Source organism: Triturus cristatus, chromosome 7 (genome assembly GCF_964204655.1).
Source record: "Triturus cristatus chromosome 7, aTriCri1.1, whole genome shotgun sequence".
Classification (NCBI taxonomy): Eukaryota; Metazoa; Chordata; class Amphibia; order Caudata; family Salamandridae; genus Triturus; species Triturus cristatus.
In genome coordinates, this window is record NC_140590.1 from 1512593304 (window position 1) to 1512605726 (window position 12423).

At 42.9% G+C, this 12423-nt stretch overlaps 1 protein-coding gene across 2 annotated transcripts in view; it reads left to right on the plus strand.

Annotated features, from left to right (window-relative positions):
• The window catches only part of CSTF1 (cleavage stimulation factor subunit 1), a 69766-nt gene extending 58143 nt beyond the window's left edge, over nt 1-11623 (plus strand). For both annotated transcript variants that reach the window (XM_085619267.1, XM_085619268.1), the window contains exon 6: nt 10649-11623. In XM_085619267.1, the coding sequence (XP_085475393.1) occupies nt 10649-10908 (260 nt within the window). In that variant the 3' untranslated portion in view covers nt 10909-11623. The remainder of the gene's footprint in view (nt 1-10648) is intronic.
• Nucleotides 11624-12423: the final 800 nt, after the last annotated feature.

The following is a 12423-nucleotide window of genomic DNA, read 5'->3' on the forward strand; positions in this document are numbered from 1 at the left end:
TGTCCGTAAGCGTTCTCTCAAAAGCTCTGATAGTTCCAGCAAAGCACACAATGGTACAACACCGAAAAGGAAGTTTAAATGTAGCCAAAGGTAAAGTGCGCCCTTTCAAGCGTGCGCGGCACTTACTGAGTGCCGCACGAGTCCGCGATGGGGCTTGAATGACCTCCGCAGAAGCTGGCCGGAAGAACACTTAGTTCAGAAATCAGCAAGATGCTTGTAGGGAGCCAATGGCTGGCTGGAGAGGCATGAAGGCAATCTCAGTCGTAGTGTGGACTACTTCAGGACGTCATGCTGGCACATATAGTTGTCTGTAGAGGGCTGCCTTCAGGAACAGAGATAGCTGGGAGTCACTGTTAAGCTCTTGAGATGAAAGTTTGCCAAGCAGTGATTATACAGGGAGGACGGTATTTATAGCCCCTTCAATCAACATTGCCGTAGGAAATGCACCTGTGGCGCTTCTCTGCTGCCTACCAGGATTCTGGGATATGTAGTTCTTATACCAGGTTAGTGCAAAGACGCACATGCAGTCTCCGGTTGCTCACCTATTACTCAGTTATACCATACAGGTCGTGTTGCTAAGCCTCTGCTGAAGAATAGGGTCATGACACGGCAGTGAGCAGCTATAAATACTGCTTCCTGCTGGCGTTAGCAGCTTTTTAATCTTTTTCTCTGCCCACCTCAGTGTGGACAGGGACACGGATGAAAAGTCCTCTCCCAGCTGGTGTGAACATTTTTCATGTTCTTACCCGCTGGGATGGGACATAGTGTTTGCGCTTGCTTAGTGGGAACTTAAAAATTGCTCCCACCAAGTGAGAGCAAACAGAGGTTTCCCTGCCCGCGCGGCCAGGGAAAGCGCTATATCCCGGGGTAGGCACCCCGGGACATAGCTAGAGCCAGCCGTGGAGGATGGGGTCCCCAGAGCCAAGAATGGCTCCGAGTGGGAGGCTGTGTGAACACTCTCCCTTTTTAGGTCTCGCCTGACCCAGCGCATGCGCTGGTCTGGCGAGACTTATTGAGAGGGCTCCAAAAAGTGCTACCAGGCCAGCCTAGAGCTACAGTGCATGTGCGTGGGCGCGCGTGCAGCACTTTACCGCAATCACTTTCACGGCCGCTTTGATGTTTGATAGCGATCACTTACACGGCCACACGGCCGCTTGGCATAGCCTATAGGTCTCGCTTTTGGGACCTTATAAGTATTTAGTTATGCAACTGTTGCATGGCTAAACACTTATAAGGTCCTAAAGGCGAGACCTATTGGCTATGCCAATGCTTGTTCCAATTGTAGACAGACCCTGAGGGATGATGTCCCCGGGGCCGAAATCAGCCAAACAACCGCGCTAAAGTGGGTGGCAAACTAGTTTTGAGAATTTCTTAAAGTGTGTATATATATATATATATATATATATATATCAACTCAGCAAACCATCTGTAATCAATAACGATAATGTTTCTAGTTCATCGAACTTGACAGTGGCGGATATTTCGATATTGGGGGTTGTGCAATCTCTTGCTGTAAACACAAATACAGAACAAGATGAAAACATGGATGAATCCTTGAATTTGGGAGTCAATACGGACATGGCGGCTGCTAGCCCCTTTGGCCCCCAATCTACCTTTTATCCATTGATGCCCAAAGACAGTGTGGACATTTTCAGTGACATGGTCATCAATGATCTGAAAAAATTACAATCATCGGTCCTTCATGGACATAAGAAATGTACTTTTCAGACAAAAAAGTACTGGGCCTTAATCAATAAATTGAAAAGCAAACATGATGTTGTTGTGATGAATGCCGATAAGGGAGGCAACATTGTTTTATGGCCAAGGGTGGATTATCTGAGGGAGGCTGATAGACAATTATCAGATACAAACTGTTATGCGAAGGCTAGCAAATTGGATTTGATTCGGGTAAAGGAAACTGTTACTAAACATCTATTAACCTGGAAACAACAGGGATTGATCACCAAAAAAGAATTTCTTTTTTTTAAAGATGATTTCCCGACAATTCCAGCAATGTACTTTATCCCTAAAGTACATAAGGGAATATCCCCTGTTGTAGCCAGACCAATAATATCTGCAAGGAATAACATCTTGGAAGCTACTTCCAGATATGTAGATTATTTCCTCCAACCACACATGATGAATCTATCATCCTTCATAAAAGACACGGGTGATTTTCTGATGAAGATCAACCAAATTGAATGGCACAGTGATTGGTGTTTAATGACTTTGGACATCACATCACTATATACCTGCATTCACCACTCACAAGGACTAATAGCAGTAGAACACTTCCTTAACAATCGCAATATAGGTTTTAAAGAACACAACAACATGTTGCTCCAAATGATCGAGTTATGTTTGAACAACAACTTTTTTCTATTTAATAAAACTCCTTACAAACAACTGAGGGGTGTTGCAATGGGGGCGTGTTTTTCACCTACCTATGCCTGCTTGCTGGTAGGGTGGTGGGAGGAACACGTCCTCAAAATACAACACAAACAGGCCTGGGAGGACCATGTGAGATACTATGGCAGATATATTGATGACATATTTGTCATTTGGGAGGGCACAGAAGAAGAAGCAGAGGAGTTTGTTTCATCTATCAATACCAACTCCATGAATCTCCAGTTTACAGCTTCCATCAACAAAAATAAGGTAGAATTTCTGGATGTTGAGGTATATATACATGAGAACCATCTTCAAACCCGATTGCATAGGAAGGGCACTGCAGGCAATTCTATCTTACATGCCAGCAGTGCCCATCCACGTCATTTAATACGAAGTATCCCCTATGGGGAGTTCTTACGTATAAGACGTATTTGTAGTCTAGAATCAGATCTAGCGAACTGCCAAAAAGAGGCGTTTTCACGATTCTTGATGAGGGGGTATGCACGCTTAGACTTAACTAAGCTTTGGAGAAAGCTAATTTGCAATCACGGGAATCATGTTTAATTGCCAAAAAAAGCCTCATTGAACCAACAAGAGTTGCACTTACTCCAGAAACAGTACAAACTATTCGCCTTATTACTACATTCAGTAGACAAGAAAAAAATATAAGACACATCATCTATAAACATTGGCCAATTGTCCTGACGGATTTAACTTTGAGATTCTTGCTGCCAAAACTCCCTGACATAACTTTCAGGAGGGCACCCTCCATGAGGGATGCACTTGTCAAGACTTGTCCTGAGATTATTCCTAAAACCAATTGGTTGATAAGACCGGGTTTCTTTAAGTGCTCGTCATGTCGGGCGTGTAAATTCGGTCTTAATCTATCGGAATATTATACAGCCTTTAGTGATTCTCCTATTCACATAAAGGAACACTACACTTGTAGAACTGACTATGCCCTATATCAATTGCAGTGCACATGCAAATTAAAATATATTGGCAGTACCAAGCTTCCGGTATTTAATCGAATTCTCCAACATCTGCGTGCTATTGTCAACTCGGATGAAAATTATCCCGTAGCACGGCACTTTAAAGCAGTTCATAACAACAGGCTACAAGACCTTACATATTCCGTGATCGGGGCGGTTATTTCCGGGGGGGCAACAGGGAGAAAAGACTGCGGCAGTTAGAGTCCTCGTTCATTCTCATGTTAGATACACGCATTCCACATGGATTGAACACCAGTGAAGATTACACCATTTTCTTTTAAAAAACATGTATATTGTGATCTTCTAAATTTAATGATACAAAAATGGAAAAAGATCTTCACGTATTTCCGTAGATCCGTTTTTCAATATGGGCAGTACAAATGTGGGGAAATCTGTCAAGTATTAGATGATCTATCAGGGGGATGTATGCCCCCCTATTTTTTCGGTCTGAAGCTGTTTAACTTGAGATGTGGAGTCGGTGCCATCATGGCTAGTAGTAACATTGCCCAATACAGCCATAACATATACAAGGTTAATTTCCATGCTCAGAGCTTATATCCACATATCAAATTGTTATACATTTAGTGCATGTAGTTCACAAACAGAGTTCTCAGCAGCACCACCCAAAAACTAATTTTAACAAAAATAATCAACCTTGAACAACCTTTTTACAATGCTCATCAATCATAAGATCGACACAAATTGACTTATGAGAATATTTAGAGAAATACATAGTAAATAATAGTGGGTGTTATTTTATACTCCCACAGTAGAAATGGACAAGAGAGTTCATTGATGCTTTGGCTCTGATGTCTAATTTAAGAAAACACTGGGCACATGTCCTATATTACACAAATGCAATTTTGCCATGTTACATCTGCAGTGAAGATCCATCAGGCACTTGCCTCATAATACAATACTCCTAATATCTTAAAAGATTTTTGGGGTGATATGAAATATTTCACAAATATAAAAATGCATATTCTTTTTAAAAGCCTTCAGTACTTGAATTAAGTAGGGGAACAGTGCTCACATGTTCGCTGTCAATCATTATTCACTGCTAATATCAAGATTGTAACACAAGTGTATTGTGTATATATATATATTCACTGAAAAAACCATAGGTTTCACACACGTTATAGTTAGGAATTAGCATTTAAAAAACCTTGCAAATTCACTTAAAAAACCATAGGTTTCACACATGTTCTAGTTAGCTGGACATTTCACTCGTGAAAAACCATTGAAATTCCCCCGCAACTATAACTCACGTGACCGCAATCCTCTGCTGATGACGTCAGATATTACATCACTGTATTTAGACACTTATTTACCCATGTCTTCTTCCATTAATCTTTAGCTATACATATATTACAAATATTTTTTTTTCAGAAAGACACATATGTCATCAGTGATGTAATATCTGACGTCATCAGCAGAGGATTGCGGTCGCGTGAGTTATAGTTGCCTGCACTAACTATAACGGGGGAATTTCAATGGTTTTTCACGAGCGAAATGTCCAGCTAACTATAACATGTGTGAAACCTATGGTTTTTTAAGTGAATTTGCAAGGTTTTTTAAATGCTAATTCCTAACTATAACGTGTGTGAAACCTATGGTTTTTTCAGTGAATTTGTACGGTTTTTTAAATGCTAAGTTATGTATATATTTTTTTTTTTAAGGTTTTTCACCGTACGCGCACCGTGCGCGCGCTGTGGGCGTGCGGTGCGCTTCGCGCACCGCACGCCCACGTTACGCATTTCGCAGAATTTTTCCGTTTGTACCATACGTGCACGCTACCTACGCGCACTCCGCGTTTTTTCGAAAAAAAATTAAAAGAAATTTTGGCCCTTGGGGGGTCCTTCTGGGACCCACTGACAAAGGCTAGGGAGTCAGGAATTGTCCACCCTGCCCCCTTTTCACGTTCTCTACCTTTGTTTTTCACCCCCTCAGACTGCGAGAGACAAAATGGCGGCCGACACTTCCTGGTTTCGACCGATTCGAATGTTTACTAAGATCTAACAACCAATCAGAATCGCGCTCGCGCACGGCAGCGTGCGCGTACGGTAAGTTTACCGTACGCGCACGGTGCGCGCTTATAGATATATATATTGATTTAAATGCTATTTTCTCAGGAAATACTGAACAGATTTACTCCAGACCTGCAAAAGGCACATCCCTGACCTGAGGACTACCTCTCTGCCAAATTTCAAGTAATTCTGTTCAGCCGTTCGGGCTGTAGCTTGGACTAAAGGTCCTATGGAAAAATGCATGGGGAAAACACATTTTGGGACCCCCCCCCTTTTTCTCAGCCCCCGCTTGACGAATCCCCCCGAGACTTTCAGGGTAGGAGCGGAGCGGAGCGCCCCACCTATTTTGAAAAATTCGCGAGGATTCGTCAATCGGCGCCAAAGTTATTCAAAATAGAATGTTGCGGATTTCCTATGGAAACACGGTCCTAACTATAACTATCTACTGGCGACCGCCAGTAGATATATATATATATATATGAAGGCTCTTGTGTCAAAAACACTCTGCACTCACAGGATTGCTTCAATCATTTATTTGCGTGCGAGGACGCGTTTCGGCGTTTTGCCTTCTTCTGCTCGCATATGCAATTGTATGTATTGGTGACAGCTAGTACTTTAATAAACTGTGCCGTCACCAATACATACAATTACATATGCGAGCAGAAGAAGGCAGAACGCCGAAACGCGTCCTCACACGCAAATAAATGATTGAAGCAATCCTGTGAGTGCAGAGTGTTTTTGACACAAGAGCCTTCATAATTGGGATGGACCACTTCCATTCCTAAATGCACCCGTCAACAAGAGTGCAACATGCGCAAAAGGTGGACTTTGGAACTGGGATATTTCAGCGCTTGCACCGCCATTGGGCACCTAAGGCACAAGCGTCGATCGAATCGACAGTCATCCAGACTGGTGGGGATCCGGATATTTACCGCCCCCTGCGCCGAGTGCCATGAGCCCAGGGTTTGACGAAGGAGCTTCGGAATTGGGTCATCAAGGAACAACCAGTGGGGCACTTGGAATCGCATGACAGCGACGGAGGGAGGTAATGCAGAAATTGTGGACCTTTGGGAGGGCTATTATGGCAGAATATGAAAAATCTTCATTAAGTATCGGGACTTTGAACATATTTTTTTACATACTCCCACTGTACGGGTTGAGAATTTCCCCGCAAAATCAGGCTAAAGACATTGGTGCTGAATCAACCAATCCCCTCCCTCCTCTGAGTCGATGCATCCAATAAGGAGTCAGCTAGTATTTTAAAAAACTGTGCCGTCACCAATACATACAATTGCATATGCGAGCAGAAGAAGGCAGAACGCCGAAACGCGTCCTCGCACGCAAATAAATGATTGAAGCAATCCTGTGAGTGCAGAGTGTTTTTGACACAAGAGCCTTCATAATTGGGATGGACCACTTCCATTCCTAAATGCACCCGTCAACAAGAGTGCAACATGCGCAAAAGGTGGACTTTGGAGCTGTGATATATATATATATATATATATATATATATATATATATATATATATATATATATATATATATAATCTCAACAGCTTTGTCAGAGGCAATTAGCATACAAATGGCGCGGAAGACGCTTCTGGTTTTTAAAGTGCATGGCATGTTTTTATTGGTTCATTACCCCTCCTGAAGTGCGCTAAGTGCGTTATTCATTATACTGCCTGATGGGACACGTAGTCCTCGAAGCGATTTCAATAATGCCCTAAGTGGGTTCCATGCGCCATATAGTATTTATTTATGCTCATACAATGTCCTTTAGTAGGTCCCAGGAGTCACAAAGCAAGTCACTCTTCAATTTGGCTCACTGTGCCAATCGGCGTGGATTCGTTCCAGCTCGGCCTCTCCATGTGTCAGAGATGGTGCATTCCCCCACGGCCCGAGCGCCGTGTTAAGATATGAATCAACAAATGCTCAGGGAAGCACTCAACAGCTCACCCCACCATCCGGTGCTAGGAATCCGCTTGCATCGATGTCCCGGTACTATTGAAAGCCGTGAAACGCGTCAGGCATTATCAATAGCTGTTGAGTGCTTCCCTAAGCTCCCTGGGCATTTGTTGATTCATATCTTAACCCGGCGCTCGGGCCGTGGGGGAATGCACCATCTATATATATAATATATTTGTGTTCTTCATGGAATTGTACGTAGTGGAAAATCAATGCAGGCTGAAGTATTGGTGGATAAGGCTTAGCTTTGCAAAGTAGGGATGTAAAGTAAGTTAATTACCAGTGAGAAATATCCCTACCTATCTGCCCCCTCTTCTCCCCTCACCTCTATCCCCCCCCACCTCTACCCTGTGACCCCCTCACCCAACCGGTCTCATTTAGCGACTGGATATACTGGAGATCATTCCACTATCTGCACATTTATGGCGGTGGAAATAGATTTAACCCTCTGCCAAGGTTTTCCTATACTACTGCTGTTGTATACTCTACACGCTTACATTGGCGAGTGGTTTTGACTCTTAGTCTGTTAAGCAGGAACATTAGTGTCCCCATGAAATGCACTGTCACCTGTACCCTCTCTTATGTACCGCTGCTAAATAAATAAATAAATAAATGTTTCAAAAAAAACGTGAGGATTACTTTTGTGCTGTAAATGTACAATTAATATGCGTATCACAACCTCATAGGCATTCATTGACTATGCCGTTTTGCTCACCTATATTTGGATATCTTTCGTCAAAACTCTGAATACCTATTCATATAATTTATTTGGATAAAAAAATTCTACTTGTGTTTTTTTTATTTTGGACGTTAAACAGAATGTAGTTCGCTGTTGTTAAGTTACTTTGCTACAGTGTAGAAAAATATCATTGGCTTTTGCATCTGCATTGCCACTCAGCGGCACTATAAGCAAAAGTTAGTATTAGGCGAGGTAGGAGGGGGGGCAGGGAAAAACCCAAGTACCAATTCCAGGAAGGAACAGGAATAGCCGAGCTAAGGGGACAGAGCTACATCGGAGGCGATCACCAGGGGGGGGCGTGCATATATCTCCGCGGTAAGAATTCCACGGACCCCACATCTTGTTCCATTTTTTTGGGTTTGCCTCTAGCAACATACACGTTTTTCTCCCGGAACATGCACCAATCCATGTTTTCTTTCCATTTCGACACCGTAGGAGACCTACCCGAGCCCCACAGCTGCGCGATGTCCCTTTTGGCTATCATATTGCCCAGAGTCACCCAGCGCTCCTGGGCCGCGTCACAATCAGTCGGTTCCCACACATTCAACACACAGCGCCGCGCCTCCGGGAGTAAAGCCACACCAGTGACCTCCTCCATCACTGCATGCACCCTAGTCCAGAACCGGACAACCACTGGACACTCCCATAGAATATGGAAAAAGGTACCAAGCAGGCCACAGCCACGCCTACATAAGCCATCGCTCGAGTAGCCCAAGCGAAGCAAACGGGGACCGGTAACATAGACCCTGTGTAATATCTTTAACTGCACAAATCTAAGGCGAGCGGGTATGGCCACTTCTCTCGGCGAGGCTATAGCTGCAACCCAGTCCTCGTCGTCCAATTCTAGGCCATCCGCGACCCATACTTCTCGCAGGCGAGTGAGGAGGTCCGCGCGGGTATTAATCAATTTTTTATAGATCAGGGAAATGGTGCTGTCTGGCAAGTAGCCATCAAGTATACGATCCTCCAAGGGGGAGGCCTCAGGAACATCCGCCGGGTTCGGAAAGGCAGAAAGCAGGGCGTGGCGGACCTGCGCGTAACGAAAGAATTCCCTATCGCTCAGGCTATATTCGGTCCGAAGGACATCGAACGTTTTAAAAGCGCCCTTCGCCCACTGCGAGGTAAATTTAATGAGGTTGAGCTATTTTTAGGTGCTACTCGCCCTTTCTGGCGAGTAGGAAAACATACTAACTTATGTCCTCTGTCTTTGAAAACGGAGCAAATGTGACAAGATAACAAAATTTAAAGGCCTTTTTATTGCTCACAAAGCAAATGAGCAGTAAAGATGCCTTTAAATCTTGTTATCTTGTCACATGTGCTCCACTTTCAGAGACGGAGGTCAAGTAGATTACTGTTAGGTCGAGGAGATTTTTCAAGGTACTAGACCTGCAGGACTAGTACCATTTTCCAGATTTTTCGAGCCCTGGACTTGATGGGTTGTCCTCATGTTGAAAGAAGACATTTTATTATGGTGAGCTCATTACCTTATCTTTCATTTATTTTCCTCATTGTGAATGGTGCTCTTCTTATTGATGAGGTCCTTGTTTTTGCTGTGATTGACCTCTCTGATAGTTAGCCTTGTAGCATAGAGATGGGGCTTCAAGTCTGGGTGTCCAGTCCAATGTAATGCTCAGTTTACAGTCTATGATTGGTGAGATTGAGAAGACCAGTCTTTGAAATGGGTTTGTTCGAAGACCTGCTGTACGATGCTGAGCAGGTGGATGAGGATACAGAGGCGTCCTGTTTATTTGTGTGCAGGTTGATATCTCTGAGAAGGGACGTGAGAATAGATGAGGAGGTGGGGGATTTAATCACTAATATTGTTCTGTCCAAGTAATGTGAAAAGTGGTCAGCTTAATTGCGAACACAAGGAAATTGTGAAGAACTCCATCAGGTTGAATTGTGCTATTTCAGCCATGGTGCAGGATAACAAAGACTTGTGAACAGTGGCAAAGCCTCACATTGTCCCTTTGTGAGTGATCTGAATGCTGTAGCCTTTGCACACAAGGGCGTTAACGATGTATAAAAATGTGTGGGCCATGTTTTTGTAATGAATAGTGTATTGAAGTTGCGATATATGATAAGATCCGGGATATTTGGAGTATGTAGTACTGGAGAGCGTGCATTAATGAGCATGAGTTGGACAATGTGTTCTGTTTGTGGTTGACTAGTGGTTAGTGGAATGTGGATATTGTTGGAGCTGTGTGCATGCAATCATGGTGCAAGTGTTTTTGTTGTCTGGGTGTGTGCGTTGGGATGGGTGATGTGGAATAAGGCGCGAGTCACATTAATGTGTTCTCTGGTAATTGCTAGAAATGTTTGTTGTAAGGGACAGGTGTTCTGGGGCGTGGAGTGGGGATAAGGGTCTATTTGCTCTCAGCCTGCTGTGGTGAGGTCTAGGTGACTTGTGCCCTTAGCATGCACTGGATTGGCCTTAGGGTTTGTAATCAATATTTAGCTTGCTTTTTACATTGAAGTATTATTAATAATTTGAACAAGCTTGGTGTCCCTAAATAGCCTGGTCTCTGTTATAGGTGCTGGCTTAAGTGGACGACAGACTCACCGAACACAGGCGGTTTTCAACCACACTGAAGATTATGTGTTGCTTCCTGACGAGCGAACCATCAGCCTTTGTTGCTGGGATTCCCGGACAGCCGAACGTAGGAATCTGCTATCCCTGGGACACAATAACATGGTCCGCTGTATCGTTCACTCGCCTACGAATCCTGGCTTTATGACATGCAGTGATGACTACAGGGCCCGTTTCTGGTACCGAAGATCCACAACTGACTAGACTGCTGTACTGTATATATGAGAAAAATCTTTATTTTTCAGTTTCGTGTTCATGCACATACAGAGGTAGACCTGGTTACGAGTACAGTGCATATCTTGTCAGTCAAGGTAAACCTCTTTTTGGTCACTTTGGCAGGTGTTCACTGGATTTTTACCAACATTGGGTTGTATGCTGAAAATTCCCCTTGTGCAACTACTATATAATGATACCGAGTGAGAGTGGATTTAACATCTTGTTGCATACATTGTCTGTGTCTTCGTTGATGCCATTGTGGATGAACTTAGAGAAGTAAATGCATTTTATTGCCTGAAGATGGCCAGTTTAAATGTCTATTAATAAAATTGATACTATGTGGTGGCCTTGGGAGAAACGTGAAAGAGACCATAGGCAACAAGATTTAAGTAGGTTGCTTACCTTCTATTAAAGTTCATGAAATGTAAACAGGATAATGCCTGTATTCATATTGACCTATTATTGACATTGTATGGTTGTACTCAAACATCTCTGATTTGTGCTGCTGTTGAATGAGCCATGTTTCTTCATACTGCCTTTATATAAAAGACATCTCGCAGTAGAAAACTCAAGTAGGTGGGATGTCTGGTTATTGCAAAAGTGTCTTCTACTGTTCTACCATTTTTCTGAATTTGACAAGTATTTATCAGATCAGTTTGAAACCCCAATTTCTGTACCAAATTAAATAATTTTCAAAATTTCATTTAAAGAGTTGTTGTAGCGTTTAAGTTCATGAATGAGGTATGTATTGACTCTGTATTTACTAAAAAGGAAATCCGGATGGTCACATTCTACAGTCTTCTTTGTATACCACTTCCTTCTGACGAAAGCAGTACCCTTTCAAAGCAAGGTTTCTGAAATTTGATGTTTCTGTCATCCAAAAGTAGGTGTGTACTCTCAAAATATGGTCTGGGGCCATCACAAACTAGAACGCACTCACTCCCTTCAAATGGTTGGCGGATCCCTTAACAGTTTTGTACCCAGTTGTTTTCAAGAATTAAAGAGTTTGTCGACAGGTTATTTTCATTTTAGTAAATAGATTGCATTAGTCATCAATTTGAGCCGGGTTAGATCCATTTTAAAACCGTTTTATTGCTGGTGCTGTGAGGACAAGGTTACCAGAACATAAGGGGAAATTTCTTCTCAATTGTTTCAACTTTTCCCATAGGAAAACACTTTATTTTTAAGAAGAAAAATATTCAGTTAGACTTACTAATTTGCTCATGTACACTACTGGTGTCTTTGAGAAATTCTTATTTTTTCAAGGAGATTGGACTTTAAGTAACACCCTGAATGAAGAGCAAATGCACTGGAGCAGGGTCAATACTGATTTGCATATGGCTGGGTCCAAACATATGTGCAATGGTGTGCAAATTAACAATGAACTGGGATGCAGCCTGAGTAATTACCAGTGGCTGAGATTAATTTGGGTATTCCATCCATCCCTTTTTGTATACTTCAGTACGACGACTTAACTGAGACGGGTCCACACGGTGCCATCTG